Source organism: Taeniopygia guttata, chromosome 3 (genome assembly GCF_048771995.1).
Source record: "Taeniopygia guttata chromosome 3, bTaeGut7.mat, whole genome shotgun sequence".
NCBI lineage: Eukaryota > Metazoa > Chordata > Aves > Passeriformes > Estrildidae > Taeniopygia > Taeniopygia guttata.
Genome location: NC_133027.1, coordinates 62,548,363 through 62,574,870, shown reverse-complemented (window position 1 = coordinate 62,574,870; position 26,508 = coordinate 62,548,363). Strand labels below are relative to the sequence as shown.

The following is a 26,508-nucleotide window of genomic DNA, read 5'->3' as shown; positions in this document are numbered from 1 at the left end:
GTACCTGACTTTTTAGACTAAAATACATTCACGTTCCAGATTTGTCTTCTATTAGGCTTGCTGAAATGTCAGCCAGTGCTTTCAGACCATATTATATCCACGTATATCCCTTATTCTACTGGTAATTTCTTCAAACATTAAAAATACATTGTGTTCATTCAAAGTGGGGTAGTACTTAGTAAGTAGAGCTGTTTTGGAACAGTGTTAGTATAAGTGTTTTGTCAGATCTCCATGAAAGTGAACAGATGATGCAGGCAGTGATCAAGTCTCATGAAGGAGGACAGGAATATGAGTAACAACTGAGCCACGGCTCTCCTGAGGGCAGCACAGCAGGTTTCCATACTGAAATAGTCGTACTGGGAGAATGGGACTTAAATGTAGGCATGGATGTATGCCAAAAGGCAAACAACAGCCATTAAATTTTTAATTTAATCAGAATTCAAATCTTCTACTGAAAAAGAGGCATGACAGAAAGTTGTCAGCCAGCCCAGTCAAAAACGAAACAGCAGTAGCACTTTTGACCCATGTGGACGCGTAGGGGTTTTCTGTGGGAGAAATCTTTTAAGTTTCCGTATCTAATTTCAGGTTCTGAGAATAATGTAAGGATTTTTACTGTGGAAACATGTTTTGACATTTTCCCAGCCACAACTGTGTGGCCATATATTTTTACTATGCTGCAGTTCTTAAGTGCAAGCATGTAACTGGTTCTGTTGACCTCCAGCCTGCACTGAAGGGGATCAGAACCAGAGCCTTTTCTTTCTACCATCCACCTACACAGTAAGATTTCTGTTAAATAATATGCAGCTTGGAACCACCATCTATTTCTACTGTAATTATGAACTTCTGCCAATGCCATTTTTCTGCTTCATTCTGTTTTGCATGTAAATTGAGTGATTTGTACCTGATGTGGGAAGATAAGTGCAGTATCGGTTGATGCAGGACAGTGCCCGTTACAGTCACCTGGGAGCACAAAGAGGAGCAGGGATTTGCCTGAAATTTCTATAAATTTTTTCAGATATACAGAAATCTTCACAGCTCTATAAATGTTTTTAAACCGTAACAGCTACAGAAGAGAACAGCAAAGTGTCTTTTGAATTAGTTTCCATCTCCTCTGAGAACAGTCTCACTGTGAAAACTGTTTTTATATAGGGAGCTTATTATGGCCAGTATCTGCACTTTGATTCTCTCCCAGTCTGCCAAGGGGTTGTTTTTTATTTAAATGCTTATAAGTAAAGTAGTCCTTTCAGCAGATTTCTGTTACAGCTTTCTGTTTTACTCAAGTAAGCTTAGCCAGAAGGCTGCTATGTAATTTTATAATCTTTCATTTGTTCTCTGGAAGTTAATGAATTTTTAGAATTACATCAAAAGTATATGAGTCGGATGCATTTTGATGAAAAGGACTGAATCATTAGATGTTTGTCATTTTTATTACTTTTTACATGGAAGTCAGAAGTTTGAAGCTCCCATCTCGGTGATAGGTGCATTGACACAGCAATTGGAAGAGTCCTTCAGTGCTTCCTCCCTTCTGAAGGTCATTTGAGCAGTGTGACAGCAGTGGTTTCTGTCTCTCTTTTGTGGACAGACCCAGCTGGACTTGAAAGTACGCCTTGTTTTGCTGCCCCTCTGCTGTTTGTCATTACATAGGAGGACATCAATTGCAGTAACATTGTGAAAGCTAATTGACTGATACTCAGTAACAGTCCTCAGATGTTCATTGAAAAGTATAAGGAAAATCACAGGGTTTTCACAGTGATCAGACCAAAAATTCACATAGTACAAAAGGTCAGGCAATTTTCTCTGCCAGGGACCTTTTTTTTTTTTTTTTTTAAGCTAAGTCACTACACTTATTTTTAGAATAAGTAGTGGACTTCTTAGATGATGTCCAGGCTGCTCAAAACAAACTCCTACCCATTTGTAAGGTTGGTCCTCTCTGCTGTTCTTGGGCAAGTATTCATCCTTTCAGTGTCTCCCACACAAAGGTGAAATTGGAACTGCAACATTTATTAATCTCAAGTATTTACATGAAGTACTGTAGAAGAATTATGTTGTTGTTTTTTTTTTTTTTGAAGACCAGCACAAATGAATTCATGCAGAAAATACAGTGTAAAAATCATAATTGCAAGACTGTAAAATGCCTTTTATTTTCTTGTTTTAGCCAGTTCCTCTCATGCAAAGAAACCACCAGTCTCCAAGTCTTCTTCATCACCATCTCCTTCATCTACATCATCTCATCCCAAAGCCTCTAAGGAGACTTCCAGCAAATCTGGCACATCAGGGACTCCCAGGGGCAAGAAAAAACCTGGGAAGCAGTCAGCCCCACGAACAGCACCAGACGGGGCTACTTCTTCCCCCTCAGGTGCGACAGCCGACAGTTTGGAAGCGAAGGCAGAAAAACCCAAGCCTGAGCAAACTTCCATAGTAATTTTTGAAATGGAGAATGCAGACCAGTCCGGCAAGCTTGTCGTGCCCCCTCCTCCCAGCGCTGCCCCTCCTCCACCTCCACTTCCACCTCCTTTTCCCGCTGCAGCTAGTCAGCCTGCTGGCTCCTCAGATGCCCAGGATGTGTCAGACAGCTGCGTGGCAGGGCCATGCAGCCCTGGGTCAGACACGAAGCCTCTTCTCCCAGCTGAGCGTGGTGCAGACCAGAGTCCGAGCAGCGGAGCCCTAGGCAGCGCTCCAGATGCCGGAGGAGAAGCCACGGAAAGGTGAGACAGTACAGCTGTCCTGGGGGAGTGGTAGGACCACATTTGCTTGCACTGTAGGCACGTGGGGATCTCTTCTGGCCCTTCTGCTGACTGGGAACAGTTTGTGTGGCAGCCCAGCACAGTTTATTCCTTCCCAGAGCCTGTCACCTGCAGTACCTCATGTGTCCCCAGAGGGTCATTGATCATGACCTGTCTCTTACTTCATTGTGTGGCTGGCACTCGGGTCAGCAGTCCAGCTCAAAGCTGATGACACTTTTATTTATCTCTCATAAAGGAAAACAAGAAATGATGCTGAATTATAATGGGGTTCTTTACGGTAGATGTCTTTATTTTCTGTAGCTATCATTAAATATCTCACTGTTAAAGTTCTCAATTCAATAAATAAAGTTCTCAATTTCAGTTCCAGCTGAATTTACTTGAACACTTGAAAATGAGGGCTTTTTCAGGCTTCAGTTAGTAGGTGTTTGGTTTTTTACTGCCTATTGACTTGTCTGAATCTCAGGTACTGTAAAAACTGGTCAAGAGAAAAGTAATAATTACATTTTTTAGGCAAAATAGTTAGCAGAAAGATTAAACTGGCTTATAAATTTGTCTTTTCTCTGCCACAAAAATCAGCATATTTTATATGAATCCAAGAGGGTTTAGTCTAGATGTCAGTAGCCTAGAGACCTTCCTTTAAATTCTTGCTGGTACATCTGTTGCCAGCTCTACATTCTAGTGGTACATCTCCCCCTGCTCTACCCTTCCTTTACATAAAAAATTTCCTAAGGCTAAGGGCAATCTGCTGTTGACCCCAGGTTTGTCAGTGATGAGCATGAACATTTTGAACTCAACTGCAGTGAGACTGTATTTACAGTGAATAGGGTTAGGTTTCCAGAACAGAAAACTTTGCACTCCCATCTGTTCTCCAGCTTGCTCCTCTCACCCCCAGATTTGTGAATCGTTTTCTCTCTTGGTCCCACCCCACCAAAAAACAAAACAAAAAAAGGAAAAAACCAACCAAACAAACAAAAAACAAACAAAAAACAAACAAAAATTATTAGGATTTGTCTTAATGCAATCTTTACAGCACATCATTCAGGATTGTTTGCATCCTTTTTCCTAACACAAATACATACATATCTGCATATGTTTAAAATGTCTTATATATGTATGTTTTTTAGAAAGTAATTACTTTGATTAACAGAACTTTTATTTTCATCCTTGCTTATTCAATTGCTTCTCATTTGTGTTTTGTTCTGCTTACATTAATGTGTCACCCTATCTGCTCATGAATAAACAGCTTGGCTACCAAAGAAGACCAGGAAGGGGAGGCTCCGGATCAAGCATTCTCTGAACTAGTGGAGGAGGCTTCTGATGCTGCTGCCCCTCCTGAGAGTGAAAGCAGCAGAGAGAGCCATGGCAGTGACTCGGACTCCGACGGGCCGATCCTGTACACAGATGATGACGATGATGATGATGACGAGAATGCAAGTACTGAAAGTAAGCACGCTGCCGGGAAAGCTGCAGGCTGCCCTTCGCAGATCGCGTTTTGTCAGCACGCCTGACCCATGCTGGTGTTAGGCAGAGAGAGGAATGGCTGTAGAGAGTGCTTTTAGGGAATTTAGTATTTTGTCACTACTGAGAAATGAGTGTCCTTCTTCTCCCAGGCAATCACAATCAGAAACCTGTGCATGGGTGAGAGAAGATCAATCATTGCATGGAGGAGAGCGGAGGTGGGAGGAACAGGCTCAGGAGGACATGAGGGTGGGACAAGGTGGAGACCTTGGGGCATCACAAGCCATTCATTTGGCTTGCCCGCATCATCAGTTCCTTGTGGGAGTTACAGGTGTGGTGGATGACAGAGAAGGCCCATCAGTCAGCAGCTTCACTGTCTGAAAGCCACTTCTTCCTATTTGATCAGGATTTTTAAAGCATTGGACCAACCATAGCAGACAGAGCAGACTACAGTAGATTACATCTAAGTTTTACAGCTTTGAAATTTCATCTGGGGTCATAACTCTATCATTACCTTAAGTGGGCAGAAGCCCTGCTGTGCTGAAGGAGTTGTCCTGCCCCCATTCTGCATCCCTGCTCTAAGCTGTTTTTCCTTAGGCTAGAGTTCATGTTTATTTTTGTAGGAGCAGCTGTTGTGGAGCTGATTTTCAATAGCATTGGTAGTTCTCTGATCCAGCTCACCCAAAGGCTTCTCCTTTGCTTGGGCAAAGAAGGTGTCAGCAACAGACTGTCAGGAGCATGAAGGAGGGCAGCCCCCCCTCTACCTCCTCCAGGGTGGCCTTACATCAGTATAAAATAACCATCAAACCATTGCTTGAGAGCCTTGCACACTGTTTCTTTGGAGGTGTTTCGCTGTGCTCAACAAAGGTTTGAATGCCAAGGTCCAGTGTACCAAAGTAGCATGAGGCAAAATGAACATGTTTTTTGGTTTATTTTTTTTCCTTGGCCACTGCTGCAGGAGAAGGTGAAGTGCTAGGTAGCTCAAGAGGCTGAAGTCTTCTGCAGTTCTTTGTTGGGTTTGAATACAACCCAAAATGATAGAAACCAAAAGTTCTTGTGTTCACACAGCAGCACAGTGTTTTATGAAAAGTGAGCTGGAAGCCTATGGTCTTACCAAACTGCCTGACACAGTGAAAATCTGCCAACCTAAGGCATATGTAGCCCACCTCAGTCAGAATGTCAAGAAACAAGGGAATACCATAAAGGCTGTGAAAAATGCCCTTCCTTCCACAGCTGGCTGAAGCTAATGCTGGCCGAGCTGCAGAGCTCTTGTCCCTACAGTGTCAGTTTTATGGAGAACAGATTGCTTCAGTGCCTGGGGGTTGCTTCCTAGGTTACTTTACAGGCACTCAGAGCACTTTTCTAAGCTGTATTTTTTAGTTTAGTTTACAAATAACTTAGAGATGGAAAGCACTATAAAATAACTAAGTGGTAATTGATTGAAAAAAAAGCTGAAAGGATGAGAGAAATTATGACAGAATGAGACTAAGCCATTTAAGGCTGAAGAAAAAGGGCAGCAGGTTGCTAAATATACTAAGTAGATAAATAAGCCAACCTGTAATGTATTAGACTTCAAAGACATTTTAGTATAGATTTCTCATTTTTATCCTATCACTTCACAGATGACAAGTGATGTTTGTATCAATTTGGCTCGTAGCTTTTCCCTCCAAGCCTTTTAGCTTTTTATTTTCATGAACTGAGCTAAAATTTTTCTTTTGATGTTAATTAAAATTCCTCTCCTGCATGTGGGAACAAGGTTGCTTTGGGGAAGTATTAAAGTTCTTACTAGGAGTTTGTGTCTGTAACCTGAGCATGAATGAACTAAATCTACCCTGCTCCTCCTTTCCTCAGGCTCTTTGGCAAGTAAAATTCGTCGTAGGGATACTCTTGCTATCAAACTTGGCAACAGACCATCTAAGAAAGAGTTAGAAGACAAAAACATCTTGCAGCGTACATCCGAAGAGGAGAGGCAGGAAATCAGACATCAGATTGGAACAAAGCTTGTGAGGTATCAGCTGCAGGGTCAATGTGGTTTCACTGGGTGGAGGTGGAGGAAGAGAATTGAGAACACTCGGTTCATGTTTTAAATGCAGCCCAATGTGAGCTGAAGGATTTTTGTGATACAACTGTCTGTAAAATGGTGTTCTTATTTCTCACAAAACTTTAAACTCTCAATAATAGATTTTTTTGTCCTGCAAGAAACAAAATCTGAGAGCTTTTGGGGTTTTGGGTACTTTGGTTAAAAAAAGAAGAGGAAGAGGGTAAGAATGAGTCCATAATAATCAATGCCATAGTTCTGGTTCTTTCTCAATTTTTTTAGCAGAACTTCCACTTGTATAACCATCTCAGAGCACTAGTTTCTGACCCACAGAATATGCGTATGCATGTTGTCCCTTCTGAACCTTCTCCTTTTCCCCTGGCTCTCCAAGTCCTTCATTATCATATACTGATCCCAGCAAAAGAAGTTGAGCCGATCAGTGTTTGTGTTTTACTGTACCCGCCTCTGAGGCATGTCTTTCTCAAGCTGTTAAAACTGCTATGGGATGTATGTTACTTTCTTCTTCTGGACTTGAGAACATTGTATTAAAATATTCAGTTGCCTTTTACAGTTTTTTTTAAAAGAAATCTTCACATTTATTTAGGCTCTTGTGGTCTCTGAGAATAAACTACAGCATGCCTGTATTTTGCTAGACCTGTCCATGTTCCTGTTTGGCTCAGGAACGTTGTTCAGATTTGGAGGATGTCCTGTGTTTTTTGGAGATTCCTAGATACAGGGTGGTCCTGTCAGTACTGCTCCAGTACAGAGTACACAGCTCTGCATCAACACCCAGAAAAGCTGACTTGCTCTGTGAATTGTGTGTCTGGCCAAGGCAGCTATTTCATTACTGAACTGTAAGAGTGAGACATCTACTGTGCAGAGCCCAAGGGTCATTTTTCTTCTGCTAATAAAGAGGCATGTCTGTTATCATTGCTTTCCTGAACAAATCCCAGCTCTGGTGATCACATCCTGCTCGTCAGTCCTCCCTTGGGGGCTGAAACTACAGAAGCTACTTTGTGGGTTCTGCTGGAGAGCTGAAAGCAATGCACACAGCTCTGCTTTGGTGGCAGGAGACTACCTGCATACATCAGGGCTGTGCTCATACCCAAAATCACACCCAAGTTTGATGCCAGTTTCATAAAAGCACCAGCAGCATCGAGGTCTGGTGGAAAATCTGTTCCCACAGCTCAGTCAGGGTTGAGTTGGGTTCCCACCTGGGACTTCCTACAGCTGATACTGGTCACTTATGGTAAACCTGCCAGTCCTCTGGGAGAAATCTGTAAGTCCAAGAGTGATTTGAATTGGATGAGTTTCACAAGACTTGTACTGTCACAGTTTGTAGTGAACTGTGTGAGTGTTGATGAACAAAGAAATACTTATCTTGAACACACCTGTAAAATAAGTTTTACTCCTGAAATTTTTCTGGCTTCTTTCCTCAAGTGAACAAGTGGACTTGTTTAGTAAACACAGAGACAACATCAAGCATGTTCTTCCCAGTACAAATAAGAAAATGAATATCTCAGTTTGAGGTTTTTGTAATGGCAGTTGTTATGTTTAGGTAACTAAATAAAATTAGGTTTCAGGTAAAGCTCCCAGTTGTATTGTACATACAAAGTAATGAGGAATGAACAGCTTATGTGTTTTGTTGATTTTGTTTTTTTAAAAAAAATTTAGTAAGACTTCAAAATATCAAAAATAGCAATATTTATTCAAAATACCTGAGAATAATCTAACAATTGCACAATTGATTATAATTATGAGATGATGCTTGGGAACAAAGAAGGTATATGGATTTATTAATAAAATTCTACCTGTGAGGACTTTAAAATTGCTGGTACAAATTCTGTAATATTTTTCAAGTATCAGTTACTCATGTGTTCAAATGGCAACACTACATCTTTTAAAACGAATGGCAGTTATTGTAACTGCCTGGAAATGGCTTCCAGAAATTACATTTTTTAAGCTGTATTACAAATCCTAATGTGTCATTTAGATCTAGTTTTAAATCAGTCACTTTCTTTGTTCTCACAGGAGACTTAGCCAGAGGCCCACAACTGAAGAGCTGGAGCAAAGAAATATCCTAAAGCGTAAGTATTTCTTTCAGGTTTCACATGGTATTTGCTTAGAAACGGAGCATGTGTTGGATTCATATGGAAGCCTATCAATGTTGCTCTAGTATTAGAACCATAACTAGAGGGAAATGATGTTCTAGAAAATAATGTGTCATCACTTGATTTATACACTAAGCTGTAATTGTAGCTTTGAAAATTCCATTTATTGAATATGCCAAATTTTACTTGTCACAATCGCACTTCTTGAAGCTGGTCCCAAAGATCAGGAATGACTTGGATACCCTTCAGAAATAGTTCTAGGCTGGTTAACCTTCCACCTGTTTCTCATGAGGAGGAGGAGAAAGGAGTATCATTTGGAGGTGGAATGGAAGGGCAGAGGTTGGAAGGAGGAGTAGAAAGAGGAAAGGCAAAGTGTTCAGCAGAAAGTCAATAGCTATATGCCAACTACTTCAGCATGCTGGCCTTCCCATTCACTTCTGACATAAATGTCTTCTGTACTGAAACCTGCATGAGATTCTCACTAAGTATCCTCCCATTGATTAAATCCTACCTCATATCTCTGCTTAAAAAAAATTCTGTAATTCAAATAGTCAGGGGTAGAGGAAGTACATTAGATGTTTACCCTTTATACCTATTCTGCCATTTATTTGTGTTGCTTCTGTTCTTTGGCTCACAAACTCTTCAGAACAAGCATTGTTTTGTCTTCCTTTATGAGTCTTTCCAAAATAAAGATGTTACCTAAACACAAAGTGCAACAGTTGCCATGCCCAGCTCCACCTAGTCCTGTGTTCATCTTGCAGAAGTGGCTAGTACTTGATGGTTTAGAAGAAATAAATGAAGAAAAGACGCTTTATAGCAATAACTCAAAAATCACACAAATAGCAAACAAAAAACCTCTTAAGGCATGAGAACTTCTCACACCTGATCAGAGAGTTGGTATGATGCTGTTATTTCCAGCAATTGTTCAGTAAAGTTGTACTTCATCTGTGCAACCCTGTTCTCAGCCCTGATGTGTAGCACGTTAATGGGAAGGAGAGAGAGGAAAACAGGATGTTTACCTGACAGCATCCATGGACTGATGACTCTGTCACTTGCTCAGGCTAGCAAATCAGGGAGAGGGCAATTATTGGCTTCCAGGCAAACCATCCTGATAATAAAATGCTAATAAAATCTTACTGGTGTTGTTTGAGCTTTCAAATGCCAAATAGTGTCATGTCTTACTGAAAAAGGAAGCGACAGTTCATGCTTGCACAGGACAGGGATCAGGGGACTCCTGTCTGGCACATAATGTGAATAGACTTTCTAAAACTGTAATTTCCAAACCTATAAATGTCGTAGATAAATAAAAATAAAATTGGAAATAAGAACTTTTTTTTATATATATGACAAACTGCTTATGCTGGACTGTGTGAGAAAGGTAAATCCAAAACATCTTTGGTGGGCCAGGATATGGCCACTGAGCTGGGAGCACCAGCTGGGCTCCCTTCTTGCCCTTTCTTGCTTATCTTGAAGTAACCAACCCAGCAGTGAACCTGTGATGTATTTAATATCCCCTTTTGCCAGTGTTTATTCCATTCACTGCTTTTGCAATAAGTAGATCAAGACTGGAAAGCAGTTCATAGATTTCCTCTCCTGTTTCAGCTTGTTTACTTTAAGTTTTTGGCAGTGCACCAGGCTTTGCACTCAGTGCCTCCTGCCATCCTCCCCTGCTGCTGCTGGGGGGGTGTCTTAAAGAGGCCAGGGAAAGCAAAAAATAAAGGCTGGGAAGCAGAACTGTAAATCACAAAAAAATCCCAGAGACTCTTGTGAGCACGTGGAGGAACTGCTTTTTGCTCATCACTGAGATATAAAATATTTCAAGTTGAAAGTGATCTATTAAAACCAAAGCAAACCAAAAGCAAGACAGGGTTTGTGATGAGAGTCTGACTCAGAGTCCTTTCAGGGTGCAACTTCTCTCTAAGCCACTTATATTTTGCATCAAAATTATTGCCATTCCTTCCTGCGGATCATTTGAAAATGTTTACACATCTTAAATGCCTTTGTTGGTGTAGTGAGCTTTTGTGAGTAAGTTGAGATTTCTTTCATAAAGTTTCCTTCCTCATTTTTTTTAAGCAGTAGATGGGGAGAAATAGTTATATTATTGTGGGTATGTAAACTGCAGCTAAGGGGATGTATTGTTTTGAGTAATATTTATCAGACTTGAGGTTACATTGAGTGGTAAAGGTCCAAATGTTTAATTCAGGATAAAGTTCAGCCCAAATCTTCTAAGAGGTTCAGAAAAAAAATCCCTACTTTTTTTCTTTTTTTGTATTTCCAGTTAGTGAGCAACTCTGTTTTGCAAGAAGCTTTGTTTTGATAATATTTCCAGATAAACCAGTTACTGAAAATCCTGTTTCCAAGTACAGTCGCAAGACATTGCAGGCAGATTTGTATAAAAACTGTTTGGAAAAAACTATCCAGGCTTCTGAGACTTCCCACACTAAAACAAAGTTACGACAACTCAAGAGTCCACTTGAAGGAATACATAAAGCCCTGTGTTTTTTATAAAGGCAGGCTTCTTGTACACTGTCTTTGAACCAACAGTATTTATAGTATTGCATTATGGCAAAGAAACTTTTTAGTCTTCCAAGAATTTCAGATTAACATAACTGTATTTTTTTCCTGTATTTGTAAAGGACAGCGAATTTCTTGTACAGTGCACCTGCATGCCTGCCAGTAATGGCTTTGTAAAAAATGGAGTTTAACTCTCAATACTTGTTAAGGAATATTAATCATTATCTTTACTTGTAAAACCAGGAGAGAGAAACAGCTTCGTGCATTTGAGAGCAAATGCACTGCAAGAAGCAAGTGCTTTGTTTGGCTTCTCTTTCTCTTTCCTTAGCAAGCCCACAGAGAAGTCTAAACATAGCTAATCCCATAGGGACACAATGGAAAGTTCAGTTTTATGCTCCAAGAGTACTTTTTGGTCAAGAATGGAGCAGTCCTCAGGCAGGACAATTTGTCTCTTTTCTTCTCCCCTTCTGCTACAAAGCAAATGTCCCACAGAACAGAAGGTGACCAGATTTAATGTGGTAAAAGTTGCAAGAGCAATAATGTATAGATGACAGGGAAGCTGCTTGTTTGGCTTTGACTGGTGAATTATTTAACTTGATGGCCACAATAACTGATGCTAAACAAAATTATTTCAATTAGGAGTCAAATCCCAGTTTGACCTCCTAGGAATTGCAGGCAGGGAAGGAGTGAAGCCATAGTTTTGCTGGGATCTAATCAGAGACTTCTGCAAGTAAAGGGTGTTTACTGGGCTGGTTCTTCGCCAGTAGGGCAGCAGCAGGACATCTGGGGAGGGGACTTGCAGCTGAGAATGCTGTGTTTATATTTTCTCTCTCCACATCACACAGATTAGATCTGCTTTTAAGGTGGAAAGCTGTGATAAGTGTGTTCCTGTGCATTAATGTGTTCCTGTTTGGCCAATGAGTCACTTCATACCTGCAGCCAAATCTTGGCCCTCTGGCTGGAATTTTCCACAACACCTACAGGAACCAGGAGCACCAGACCTATTATTTTTAGCACCACACATCTTCTTAACTCCCTATAGCAACTTTCAAAACTTTTACCTTAAAAGACCAAAAACACAGTGTAGTTCCACTGTTTGTAGGAATTTGTATCCAGGCAGCATTTCTGTAGCACCAGGCTTAAAACAAGATCTGCCCAGCAGTCTAGAGGTGGGAAATTGGTCCTTTAGGTACAAGTCAGTGCCAGAGACAGGGTCCCATGTGCCAAACAGCAGATTCAGTATATTACTAGCAGCCACAATATTTCAGTCCATTTCCTTTACCTCTTGAGTTTTATTCCTAGAAGTAAACCAACTTGAATGTATAAAATCCAGCCTTTCAGCAGAAGAGTGTCAGTTCCTCATGGGTTTGATCCCCCCCTCCTTTTCCCAGAATTTAGGGAACTCATGGTGCCTCCTGTTGGAATTATCCTCCAGAAGATGGCCTGCTCCAAGGGGTTCCTCTGCCCAGTCACTAAGATGCTTGCCCTTTTTCAGAGGTTTTCCCTTGTCTAGCCATTCTGCTGTGCGGTCATCTGCTCTCCACAGGGATGTGGCTTCACAGCTTAGGATAGGCAGCTGACCTTTGACCTTCCTAAATGTCTGGAACAAATTTTTTAAGGTATTTTATCTTCCTCCAAAGTACAGAGAAACAGTATTTCAGGTGGTCATGCTGTTGGTAGTTCTTCCTTAAGGTATGCATTAAGCAGCATGAGCCCCTGTTTCTTACATGAAGTATCTTATTGCTGCTTCTTAGGAGACACTGTGGTTTAGATAGCAAAGAAACGCCAAGATATGAATTATGCACAGCATACTTTACAAACTAAAGTAAGAAAAGGACAGTACAGTGATGTGTACATTCAGCTGCCTTTTTTCCTGCTATGTCTGCTATGGGAGATTGTCTGAGGTAGGACTTAAGCAATTCCATTCATGAGGGGACAAAATTTTTTATATTACATGATTCTCAAGTAAATGGAACCCCAAAGTAATAGTTTGTGTTTAATTACGTCAGCTCTTGTGTCTATTAATTGCAAAGACAGACTGTTTAGACAAAAGTATATAGGTGATTTATCTGTCCTAAAAGAGACCATTTGACTTTTTCAGGTGAGGAGATTATGAAGTAAGTTATACTTAAGTAAGTAAGTTATAAGTCCTTAAATATACCCAACTTATTTATTGATAGATACATTAATTAAAAAATTTAAATGTAGATTAATCTATAACTCCCCAGTTATAGTTATTCTTCAGTTTGAATCCATTTACAGTTCCTCTGCAGAAACAGGCTATCCATTTCTTTTCCATTTAAGAGAAAAGCAATTAATAAACCATAAATAACATTCATATTCCAGTATCTCAGTAACATCACTATCAACCTGAAATCCAACCTAATCCTGGCAGCAAGCCTGTGCAATTGCACCTTGCTCTTGGCAACCTGATGTTGGTGTTGGAGTCTTCTCACAGAGGAGATCTTAGGCAAGCATTGCCTTTTTCCTACTTTTTCCCTTACTTTTTCATTTTTATAATTTGTCCTCTCCTCCTTTCCCTGATATTCTCTTCCTATATGAAAGCATTTGAGTAAGCAAAGGATATCTGCAAGTACCATGAGGTGTCCTGTCGTAGCGCATTTTCTCCAGTGTAAAAGTCATTGTATAGAAATTCTCCTTAGGCCAGGTCACCTCTACTAAAACAGCAGGCTGGCCATGGGAGACAGAGCAAATACAACTAAACCAGGATTTAAAACTCCCTTTTCATCTATATAAATTGGCTGCATCCAGAACAAATGAATTTATTTAAATTTATAGTTAGCCTTGAACTGTAATGCAGAGTCTGTAATCCCCAACCATTAATAAAACAGGATCAGAACTCTATGTATTTCTCTAGGTGGGATATTTCAGCCACAAAACTTTGCATATAACCATCAGAGTTGGACTGAAAGGGCAAATACCGTCCTTCAAACCATACATCAATTTAAAAATATGCTGAGCCTACATGAACATGTCTTTCTAAGTGTACTTTTCACTGGCAGTTGAGAAATCAAGTTTAGTTAGAACATAAATTTGTTAAAAGGAAATTGTTTCATTCATATGCCCAAATGCATTCTAAAAATGGACATAATTTTCTGCTGTACTGGTTCATTTGGTCCAGCCAGTGGCCCTTAACCAAGAGGGCTTGAGTGTTGGATCATATGCCTCCATTATAAAACCAGAAAAAAAATTATATAATAGAACAAATTTACTATCAAATGACAGTGAAACAAATGTCATTGATTCATGTCCTGTAACAGTAGGAGAAACTTGAGTAATTCAAATACTCAGAGCAAAATTTTCACTTGGCATTTATAAATTAGGCTCTTGTTCTAAAATCAATGTTTTAGAAGTAAAAGCAACAATGTTGGAATGTTAAAATAAGTAACTGAAACATCAGGCAACTATTTCAGGGTACTTGTTTGCTGGTACACAGAAAAGAAATGACAGGCACCTTCTCTTTGCTGTGCTCGTGACCCACAGTTGACTTGAGATGTCTACAGAATCAGGGGAAATGCGGATAGGGAAAAGAATGAGAGCATACAAAAACCAAAAAGCAGACAACACATGCGGCATCATCCAGAAATAAGAGGAAACATGAGCCAGGACTTGGAGTTCTGAAGCTTTCAACCAAGAGAATACAGTATGTGCAGTTATAATACTTAAATATTCACTCCTTTTTATCTCTTCTGAAAACAGAGAAGAATGAAGAAGAGGAACAGGAAGCCAAAAGAGAAATAAAACGTAGACTCAGTAGAAAGGTGATGATGTGCTTTTTTGTATTGTGTATTTTTGTACATAGAATTATGTTCCATAAGAATCTAAAAATCAGTGTATAGACATTGCTGCAAATGTCCATCAGTTATGTTCCCAGATTAGAAATCTGCTTAAAAAGCAGTACAAGCAAAGTCCATGTTGGGGGCAGCTCCATCCTGTCCAGTTCCCCACACCTGGAGAAGCATACCGAGTCTGGCCGTATTGGTGTTTCTAAGCAGGGAGCTTAAGTGACAGTTTTCCTCTATAGCATGACCACCCCTGTCACATATGATCAAGAGCAGCTACACCTGTAGATCCACTCTTCCCTAGAGCAGTGGAGAGGGCAGCAAAACAATGTCACCCCAATGAAATCCCTTCAGTGCTTTTCTAACCACATTAGTGGTCTTAGCTTCTGCAGGTGGGATCATGCTCATTGTCCCTGGAAATGGAGCAGTTACAGATTTCTTTTGGGAGAGGATGGGAGGAGTTTTCATAAGTATCCTTGGTCTGCCTGTCTCTGCAAAAATACAGTTTCCTTAATATGATCATCCTTAGTTAATGAAAGTGAATATTGTTTGAGGTGACTAAAACAATTTGACATTATAATGACCCCTAGATGGTCAAAACCAATTTTTTTTGTTAGGCAGATACTTCCAAATGTCATGTATTTTTGGTATTACAGTTTTAACACAGTATAACCGTTAATGCAGATGGCCTAGTGGGGTAGTGCCAGTTGCAAAGTCACAATTAACATTCCAGGGATAACTGTCATGATTCTCTGTGACCTGCCCGACAAAGACTATTTTTATAATTGAAGAAATCAGGTTAGGCTGCCTCCCCATTCCTGCACAGCGCTCCCATTATGGTGTCTTTTTTTAGACACCTGAAAGTGACCCTATTTAGAAATACCATTAAAGTTCTCTTGAGATTACATCATACCCTCCTCTTTTATTTTATTTCATCTTATTAAGCATACTATTTTCTGCCTCCCGCTTACAGCTCAGTCTGAGGCCTACAGTGGCTGAACTTCAAGCGAGAAGAATCCTTCGATTTAACGAGTACGTGGAGGTTACGGAATCTCCGGATTACGACCGTCGTGCTGACAAGCCTTGGGCCAGGTTAACTCCTGCAGACAAGGCAAGGCACAAATGTAGATTATAAGAAAATGCTTTCATCTGTCACTTTTGGGGAACTTTTCTCTGGTTTACATTCTCTTGATGCCAGCATCACAAATGACATCTGCTGGTGACAGCAAGATTGTCATGGTGCAACTGTGCACCTACTGCCTGCAGCTAAGAAAACCCACTCAGGTGCCTACTATGAGCATATTTTCTACCTCCATTATGACAGTTTAGGCCAGAATTTCTAATTTTTTTTTCTAATTGTTAAATCCTTGCTAAGACAGATACAAGTTTACCAAAGGTGGCCATGATCTGTGGGAATTCAGGCAGGGGTTTGAAGGCAAAAGTCTGTGTCACTGCTACCAGGATTTGCTTTTGCCACTCATTTGAGTGAAAAAAAGGTAGAAGCTGCTCCATCCTCCTTCAGGTTCTTGGCCATAACCACCAGTGTGGGAACTGACCATGTGCATGCAGCACAGGTTCTTGGGAAATTTGCCCCTAACATCCTACAGTTAATATAGCCCTGAGTACAAAGGATGAGACAAATGACCCTGTGATTGTCATTTAAAAAAAATATTAGTCAAAGATTACCATAAAGTATTCTTCTATTTCCCTCCTATACTACTTAATGAAGGGAGAGCTGTAAGATTCAGGTAGCCCGAAGTACTAGCTCTTAAAGCACTCTTAAAGACCTATGGACTTTATGGAACTCCTGTGAGATGTGTTTGTCTTGAAAAGTGGTGTGTGCAAGAAGCTACTCTATTTTAGCTAAGGGTAATGAAGCACTGATTTTATTCCAGCTTATTTATTGTAATATTAATATTAAAAAATTGCCAGCTCATCTGACAGTTGTATCAGGTCAAGGTGAAATAGTCAAAAATGTAGTCAGAAGCATTTGTAGATATTGGTTATGGGAGATGTTGAGCGCTATCTAGTCCTCCCAGAGTATGTGGGAGGTTAGAGGACCCAGCACCTCCACTTTGACAGAGGTCTAACCAGGGTAAACTGCACTAGAAAAAAACCAATGGAGTTTCCTACCTACTTTTTTTCCTGGAAACTCCCTTGTCCTTTTTTTTTTTTTCTTCCCAGAGAAATAGTTCTTCTTATTCCAGTAGGAGCAGAAAATTCTGCTGCAGCTTTATTACAGAGCTGGAGCTCTGCTGTCTTTGCTGCTGAGTTCATGCTCAGAAATCACTGTCTCTTTACTAGCTCTACAGCAGCCTCATGTAAGCATGCTGTTGTGGCTAAACACAACCACCCCTGCTTAAAACGAATTTTCACATTTATAAGACTACAGCCTGGTGATGCTATAATTTTATCACACTGCTTGTCTGCTCTGCACTGAGAGGTATGCACACTAGATGACATTTCTTTAGGGATTAATGAAATGGTACTGTCTTTATTTAAAGTGGTGAAAGAAAAGAATCAGTAAGAATAAACTGTCATTTCCTTTAACAGTGAAGGTAGGAAGGTGTGTGGCATAGAAATAAACCTCCTTATAGTATATATTAGAATATTTCAGAAACTGTATTTATTACTTGATGAAGTACATTGCCTATCAGTCTCTTAACATAAGCAACAAGGCATTTACAAACTGTACTGAATTTCTGCTGTTCTTTAGTATATGCCAACTGAAAACCCAAGCCTGAAAGACCCAAATAATTAATGTCATTTTACATAAAACTAATCAAACCTAGTGACTAATTCCACTTAAGGAAAAAAAAAAAAAAAAAAAAAAAGCTGTTCATCTTGCATTTCTGAAGTCCTGTCTCCAGAGGGGAAATATAAGGACCCTGCTGTGCACATAGTGCCTGTGCTGGCAGAGTGACTCACCAGCTCCTCAGGGCTGTGCCTGGAGATAGAATCACCTCCTGTCTGCCTACTCAGCAAGTGTTTGTCAGGGCAATCCAACCCCTTGCCCATTTTTGTCAGTAGGAGTGCTCTGTTTCAGTGTGGGCTTGGTTCACCCATTGCAGTTGATTTGGTGTTTCTTGGTTTACTATCGGTGCTGAATGCTTTTAGTTTCTTTGTAGTGGATGAGTACTTTGAACAGCTGTAATTGAAAAGTCATTCCTGTTGATGATCAGAAATGTGTAAGTGCTGTGGATTACAATAAGGGAAAATAAAAATGGGAACTGTAAAGTACCTGCAATAGTAGGGCCACGTTTCTTTCAGACTCTTTATTTTCCTGAAAATTCATATTTCTTATGGTTGCATATATTATTGTTTATTAGGCAGCAATACGGAAAGAACTGAATGAATTTAAAAGCACAGAAATGGAAGTACATGAGGAAAGTCGGCAATTTACCAGGTGGGTGAATCCCCTTCTTGTGTGAGAAATGAGTATGACAGCAACCCTCTGCTTTTCTGCAAGTTCTCTGCAGTTGTGTCATGATTTGTTTGGATTCCTATCATGAGTCCCCTTGAATCCCACCACTGATGCTGTTGGAATTCCCAGTACTGCTGATGCCATCTCTAGCTGATACAGTAGTGCAGGTGACTGCAATGGATGGGTCACTATGTAGAAAAAAATTGTTTGGGAAATCTAAAAAATAATCCTGCGCAAGAACCTGTCAGCTCTTAGAGATGAAATCAGTAATCTTCAAGCTCACGAAATAAGAGTTTTCCTTCTCTGGCAGCACTCCCTTGCTCATTAAAGTATACATTTGTGTAGATGCATTTCCTGAGTGAAAATTAGATGATGTTTTGAACTTCAGAAAAGCAGCAGTTTCTGGGGAACAAGATAGATTCCCTTGTTTCCACTTCTAATGTGTTAATGTGGATTTGTTTTGTTCTCTGCTTTGGATAACACCAAGATGTTGTCTGAAGCATTGTTCTTTTTAAGGAGCACTGAAGTATCCACAGATTTTAGCAGGCCTTCATATTTGGCAGAATTATTCCTAGGGGGAGTGACACACTTTCTGAAATCTCCATGGCATGTGTTCATTTTTCTTGGAAGCTACAAAGGCTGAAAATTGCCACCAGCAATCAGAACTTGATGTTAGGGTTGGCCAACATTGTGTACATAGTACATTTTGCTTCTGCAGAAAATTAAGTCAAACCAAAACAATTGTCTAAGACTGGGTCCCTTCTGTTTCAACCAGAGTTAGGATCTGAGCTAGTGAGTGTGAATCGCCTAATTAAAGAATGTGTCACAAAGAAAATTCATTATGGGTGTTTTATGTATATGCTACTTCACTGTTTGATTTCAGAACTTCAGTGATTTCTTTCTCACCAAAACATGGGAGCTTTTAAAAAATAATAACTTAAAGTCACTTCTGTGTAGATACAACATAAACAAATCAATTTTTAAAAATTCAAACCATTTTCACAGACAGGAAGCCTAAGCCAGAAGATGAACCAGGATGCAGGGTTTTAATGGAGTGTTGCATTCTGACCACTAGAAAATAAATGTCTTTTTCAAACATGGAGAAGTATTTTTTCATTTGGCTTGATGTGTTTTATCTTTAGGTAGCACATAATATATCTTTTTCAGAATATATAAAAATACTACTTCTAAAAAAAGAGCATCGCAAGGGAGAGAGTAAAAATAGCAGGTACAGAAACCAACCACTTGCTTACATTGTTGTGCTTCTTGAACTGCATTGCAATATTGAAGCCTAAGTACTGACAGGCATGATTCATACAAAAAGAATTGGATATTTTTTCATGAGCTTTGATGCTGATTACAACTGGATTCTTGAAAGCTGAACCAGGAATCTTGTGGAGTAACAAACCAGTAAAAAAGTGAATTTTTTTTTTTCAAGGAGGGCCTTCGAAAATGGAGTAAAAAATAGGCACAGCCAAACTGTGATAAACACAGGCAATGATTCTATAGAGAGCTGAAAGAATTTCAACCTGAGGGAAATCAGTTTTTTTCTGTTCCTTATCCATGCTATTTTGTTTCACTGGTCATGTTGTGGAGTTACTACACAGAAGTCAGAAGAGTAACACTAGAAAAAGCTAATTAAGAGCATAGTAATATGCAGATGTTTTAAGTCAATTGCAATTTTGAAAATAAAAAGAGATCCCCTTTTCTCTGGGACATCTCATTAAAAATTATGTTCTTTCTGCTATGTAATATTGGATTGGTACAACAAAAGTGATTTAAGAAAACCATAGACAGAAGTCTCTAGCCAGAGAATTAACTTATCATACTTTAATTATTTTCAGGATTGCTGAAATAATCCAAACCAAAAGGCACTTGCATTGGCACCTGATTAGCAAAGGCTAGTCTGTGATAGACTGAGACAAGGAAACTGCTTACTAAACAAAAATAGTTTATAGTATATGGTTTTCTATATTATTGCAGATTAAATATAGATTATTTAATATTATAGTCAGTACTTACAATATATTCGAAATGTTGAAAATTTATATCAAACTTGGAAAAGAAAGAACAATGGATGTCATTGTTCATAATTTACTGTAATGATTGTCAATTGACTGGTTTTCTAGTCCTAGTAATTTAGACTGATTCTTTCTGTTATTTCATAACAAAATCCAAGAAAATTAGTTTCTAAAAATAGAGAAGTCAATATAAGTTTGGGAGGAGCATATTAGCAGGTGTTCATGAAGTGTTTCTAATGAAAATGCTATATATAGTCCAGTATATTGTTTTTCCACAAAATACAAAACCCCAGTGTCTTTTTAGCAATCCTCTGTACCCTCTTTTAGCAGATGAGCTGTATAATCGTGAATGTCAGGCTTTGTGCACACGTCCTTCATTTGAGAAATGCATCCCTCTATTGTATTGAATCAACTTACAGGGATAATGTGTGGGACCATTAAGAGAAAATGTATCAAACACAAACTTAGGTAAACTTATTGTGTAGATGCATCAAGCTGTTGCATCTTTTACTACTTCATGGACAGATGCATTTTTAAAGCCATTTAAACAGAGATACATGTCTATACACTGAAAACATGATACTGGTGCCCTCCTTACCCTTTTGCTTGGATGCATTACATTTAACATGATTTAGAATTTCAGTTGCTGTAGGTTCCTAATATTATAGAAAGGGTTGGTGACACCTTTTGGAGCAACCCACTTCTCTAGTCATCATACAGGCAATGTGGAGTGATGTACATGCCCTAAAAGCCTAAAAAAGTGAGGTATATTTGGGTCTTCATGTACCTCAGTTCACTGCTGCTAATAAGAAAGCATCTGAAATGCTATAAAATTTGCTGCTTACTTAAAAGAAAATAGAAAATTTTTGTTAGCCTCATTTCACACAAGCATTAAAACCCCAGAATTTTGATTTTTATGGTTTAATAAAGCTTTTCTGATAATACTTAATGGCAGCATCTCCAAATAATAGATGCAATTGTGCTAAATCTGTATTGGCAAACAGACTGGAGACTCTTCTCTGGCCCTGAGGCCAGCAAGCTTGGCACAGCTTGAATCCATGCAGTTAACCTGTTCCTCTCACCTCAAAACAGGGTGATGTCCCCCCATACCCAGCCTGCCTACTGTCCTTTGCTAACCCCAACCATGTCCAGGCAGTACCTGAAAGCACTGGCTGACCCAAGCAAAACTCTGCCAGGGACCACACTGGCTTGTTAATGGTACAGACAGACAGCAACACCCGAGTGCTTGAGCCACACCAAATATCTGTTTGGTTTTCTAAGTAGAGAGAAATGGACAGCAGGAAATAACAAGTCTGACTCTAAACAAACACAGATCAGGAAAATCAGGAATAATTGGCCCTCAAAAGGAAACAAGTATGAGAGCAGGATGAGGATCAGTGTCACTGTCAGTTGAAATAACATAATTATAAGATTTTAATTTATCTTTTCAGGTTTCATCGTCCATAACTGTTTGACCACATCCCATATTACAAGTAACAATTTTCTTTGGGAAAATCATTGCATCCTGAAGACCTGAAATTGCACTGTAACTTGATAGAGTATGAGTGTGTGCTACAGCTTACCCTGAGGCTAATGAAGAAAGTGGCCCTTGTTGTTGTCACTGGACAAATGATTAGTCTAGAAGGAGAACCCACAGGATGCGTTTGTTCATGTCCAGACAAACCTCGGTTCTGTGGCCAGCCCACACGGACAAGCCAGTGGACTTGTTTGTCAAGAGCTCCACGAGTCAGGAAGTGCTGAAGACAATCGCTGGAGAGCCTGATGCCAGGATCTCATTGGGCTTCATGGGGTTGGGACTGAGGGCAACAAAGACGGTGTGGGGGGGTGGCAAAAGAACTGAGAGCTGGGGGAAAAGAGCCTTTGTTTGTCAGTCCACAGAGATAAGTGGAATGGATGGGACTGCTCAACAATGCACTTGGCCAGTGGAAATAATTATTTTAAAAAAGAAATAGAGTGTAAGCAACTGTGCATGTAGGTTTTTTAGTGGCTGCAGCCTGTCTTAAAAAGATAGCAAGCCATAAGTCCTCGTGTCATCAGTACTTTAGGAAGAACTATCATTTTCTTTGGTGCCAGTAAATACAGTTGCCAGAAATTAGTATAACTCAACTGTCTTTTTTTAAATTCCAGTGCGCATGCTTCAGGAAAACACATGGAACATTCATACAGAACAAGTAATATATTTTTTGGTTTTTTAATGTTGACATACTCTGGATCTTCAAAGATACATAAACAGGATTTGAAGGACAAATAATGTGACACTATGAGTGCAATGAAATGCTTTGTGTTTAGAAACACTCCTTGCTGTCTGTCACTTGCCATTCAAACCAGAGGGATCATTATCTTTGTCATCCATGGCAGGCAGTGGTGACAACTTCGACATCATGCTAGTGTGAACCCAAAGTCAGAATTGAAATTAGGCACAGAAGTCTTTATTAATAGGCCTGAGCGGTGATTCCTAATGTAACTTTTTACATTTAAGGACTCTTGCACTGCTTTGAGGAAGAACTCCCAGACTAATCAGTATGTCTTCAGCTAGTGGTCCTTTAAAAGTGAAAGAAAAATCCTTTAATTATCTCCAGTTTTTGTTGAGTGTGAAGAATGCTTCTTAGATTCCTAATTTTTTATACTATCTTGAAATTTTACATGTGAATAGAGTACTATTAAAATTAAGTGGTATGGAGTGTGAAAGGCAATACATGTTTTTTTCTAAGTTGGCCCAAAGGCCTATTAAAAAGCCTGTGGCATTGTTTACACTAAGAAATTCTCTGTCCTATATTAGCACTTATTTATCCTTTGAATTAGTGTACACAACATTGGGGGAGGAGGCTCTGGAATTCACATATGCATACATTTAATGCAGTATTACAATATATTTGCTATTTATCCTTTCTAATGTGTGTACATAGTACAATTTATTTTTTGTCTTTTATGTGTCCTGTTCAGTTTTTAATTATGAAGTGTAAGTATTTCTTTTTCCGGCAATAAAAGGTCTGTGTAGATGTGATTTTTACCTCAGAACCTGTGATAGATTCTTGTGGAATGTGTTTAGTTTATAAAATTAAAGGTTGTTGTTAGAGATGTCAGCCTAAAGGCAGGAAGGCAATTTGGTGGCTAAAATTAGATATCCCTCTTTAGAGCTATTTACAACAAGACCAGGTTTGCATAAATTAGGTGGATTATTTTAATGAAGAGTGCTTCTAGTAGCAGAAGAGTGCTTTCCAACAGTCACTCTCTGTCACTCTGTTATTTTTAAAGACATTGGGAAACCTTGTTTAAAAAAGGTAAGATTTAAATGACTGTTAGGATCCATTACATTTTTGTGAAAATCTAGTGATGCACAAGCCACAAAATATCAATAACCAAATAAAAAAAGTAATCTACATGCTTGTAGCAAAGAAAAGGAAGCAGCACCTTCCTTTTTTAATGGAATCAATAAGAGCCATTAGGATTCCATTTGCAGAAAATAAGCTTCTGGAAAGTCCATCATTTTATAAATATAGAAATACCACTTTGACATCAAGGAAGCAGTGAAAATGTCTTCTTGGCACTAAATCATACAGGAATTAGGAGGGCATTAGGTTTGTCAGCAATTCTGGTAGAATGCTAATTTTTATTTTTAGAATTTGAAGAGTAAACTTAAAGTTACACTAGAATAGTTCCACTTAAATTTCTTTTTGCTGATGTTGCCAAATTTAGGAATGGGTGTCCAAAATCATACAAAGGTCTACTATGTTGGCTTTGAAATATAAAACACAGTATTTCACATCAAAGGAAATTAGTGGAGCAATTAAATAGATCTCAGTGTTGCATTAATCACATTGAAACATTTGAAAGCAGCCAAGATGCTGAAGACAGAAAGACAGCTGTTGCATAGGCAGAATAACTCGGACAAAGGTAAGGTCAGACTATAAATATTTTATATAAGACAGCAGCTCCACCACCATGCCAAGTTATGGTTATACAAGCAAACTAAAATTTGTTAAACTCTTAGGATGAAGTGAAAAAATTGACTTTGCAAGAAGACTTCTCTATACTAGGCCTGGATCATGGATGGAAAGTCATGTGCCAGTCTTACTGTTTTAAGAGCAAGAACACAAAGATGAGAATACAACTTCTGGCTCAGACTTCTTCAAGCTAAAGTTATGTAGATGAGTTATCACTTAGGCTTTCCCTATCTTCCTTCCGGGGTTGGAGGGGTTTTTTCAAAGTATTGCCTCCAAGCCATTTCTAGTTGCATGACTCTAGCCTTGGTAGAGATGCTGAGTTAATTTTTAATTTCTTACTATTTTGATAATAATCAGATGCATTGTGTGGCCCACAGTTCAGCAAACTAATTAAGCACATTTATGTAACTGGGCAAAAAGAGCTACCTTTATGGGAACTTACGTAGTATACTACGTAAGATTATTATAAGAGGTAGCAGAACTAGAGCTTATGGGAACTTATGTAGTATACTACGTAAGATTATTATAAGAGCTAGCAGAACTCCAAACTATCCATAGTGTATTGTATCCACACAGAGACATAGAATTGAATATACTATTTTTGTATTCTAAATATCACCTGGCAGAAAAAAAAAACCAGCTGTAAAGTGTTGTCCATGCAATAAAAAATAATGAGAATTTAGTATGTCACCATGTGCAGCGAAGCAAGTTTGCTTTAAGAAGCCTGAAGTCAATTTCTGCTGCCTCTCCTAGTCCTCTGTACTGATAATTTCAAATGTTTTCCAGTTGCATCAACAACCCATTGGAAATATTACACCATATACCTGTTATGGCGCTGCCTACCTTCTAAAGAGAAAAATCAGGGTAAGTCCTGAGAAATTAAATTTATGAGTTAAAAATTGTAGAGTTAAAAAGAAAAATATGTTAAACATGCAAAGAGAAAATGGCACTTTTCATGCAAAGTATAGTACAGGCCAGTTGGCTAAGAGGAATCAGGACGATAATTTTTATCAAGTTGGACAAATCACTTAAATGTCATCCATCATATATGACAAACCTTACATACACGATACCTGTGTTCCACCATCCACAGAAAGAGAAAATGAGCAGCTTGAAGTAGTGGTTTCTGAAATGATTTCACATATAATATTTATCAGTATAATCACAGAACACAGCATGTTGCTGTGGGTGAAAAAGAATGGATACTTAATCAAACACTATTTTCTTCTTCACATAAAAATTTGAAATGGTTCTAGAGTGTCTCGTCTCTCTCTTCTTTCAGGTAATACATATTAGTCTTTATAACTCAGATACAGTCTATCTGGATTTTTTTGAATTGTGCAATATATGTTGACTCAACAAGTACAAAAAAATTAAATGCTAATGATTATTTAAGATAATACAATTTCAGCTGGTGATTTGAAACATGTTAGGACCAGAAGCAACATCTCTTCAAAATCGTTGTAAGTATTCATGGCTATTTGTTGTTCTACAAGACTGCATTTATTTGTTGGGTTTATCATTTACCTACAGTTGTGGATGTCCCTTGCTGTGGTGAACTTCACCAACCTCTGATGTGGTGTGGGGCAGGACAGCCCCACCATCTGCTTGGGCCAACCTGAGCACTTCTTGGAGAAGCACCACAACCTCAGTGCTGGCATGGAAAAACCACATCACATAAGCACCCATTTTTAACTTGAAATCCAAATAAAAGCTGTGAAATGAAGAAGTATCCCTGATATTATAGACATTAGACCTCTCCTTCCAGGTGAAATGAGTGGTTGGTTTCCTGCAGAGATCCTTCAAACTCAGACCTGTATTAATAATACAACAGCTACATGAGAGAATTTGTTTCAAATTAACAGCTACTTAACTTGACTATAAACACAGTCTGAGTCCCGATTTTGTATCATCATAAAGCACAAGAAGATCCAGCCAGCAACAGACTGAAAACACAGTCTGGCAGCATGGGAATCAAACAAAACTCCCTCTCTGCAGCTGGGAGGGCTTGGAGTCAGGGTACGAAGAGCCACACTGTCACCTGGGTATCTGGCAGCACAGCCCTGTCTGAGCACTGCTGACATCCCAAGCAGAGACCAGAATATTGGCCCCTGTCTTAATGTCTGTTAATGCTTTAATGATAAACCAAGCTAAAAGCCTACATTTGCATGAGACTGTCAGGTGCACATGAACCGTGTGTTTAACACATTCACGTCCTCTGGTTTTAATGATCTTCAGAAGTTAAGACCTGTGCCATTGTTGTAAACTAAACTGAAAATATACTCAGGGTGAAAAAACAGATATGAGTAAACTTGCCTCCTGCCTTTAGGATCGTCCACATTTAGTTCCATTATTGTTGCTATCTGTATTCTTATTATACCAAGGTCACTGCAATATTCACTGATGGGACATAGATTATGATGAAAAGAA

The 26,508-nt window shown here is 39.1% G+C and overlaps 1 protein-coding gene across 8 annotated transcripts in view; it reads left to right on the top strand.

Moving 5' to 3' along the window:
• Positions 1–23,152, top strand: part of PHACTR2 (phosphatase and actin regulator 2) — a 129,481-nt gene extending 106,329 nt beyond the window's left edge. For 4 of the 8 annotated variants that reach the window (XM_030268082.4, XM_030268085.4, XM_030268081.4 and 1 more), the window contains 8 exons: positions 2,156–2,705; positions 3,988–4,187; positions 6,054–6,210; positions 8,272–8,327; positions 14,586–14,647; positions 15,642–15,779; positions 17,998–18,074; positions 21,565–21,722. In XM_030268082.4, coding sequence (XP_030123942.4) covers positions 2,156–2,705; positions 3,988–4,187; positions 6,054–6,210; positions 8,272–8,327; positions 14,586–14,647; positions 15,642–15,779; positions 17,998–18,074; positions 21,565–21,580 — 1,256 coding nt within the window. In that variant the 3' untranslated portion in view covers positions 21,581–21,722. Of the gene's footprint in view, positions 1–2,155; positions 2,706–3,987; positions 4,188–6,053; positions 6,211–8,271; positions 8,328–14,369; positions 14,529–14,585; positions 14,648–15,641; positions 15,780–17,997; positions 18,075–21,564 lie in introns of those variants that run through there. The other 4 variants (XM_012572560.5, XM_012572558.5, XR_003959347.4 and 1 more) reach the window with 3 other exon arrangements.
• Positions 23,153–26,508: the final 3,356 nt, after the last annotated feature.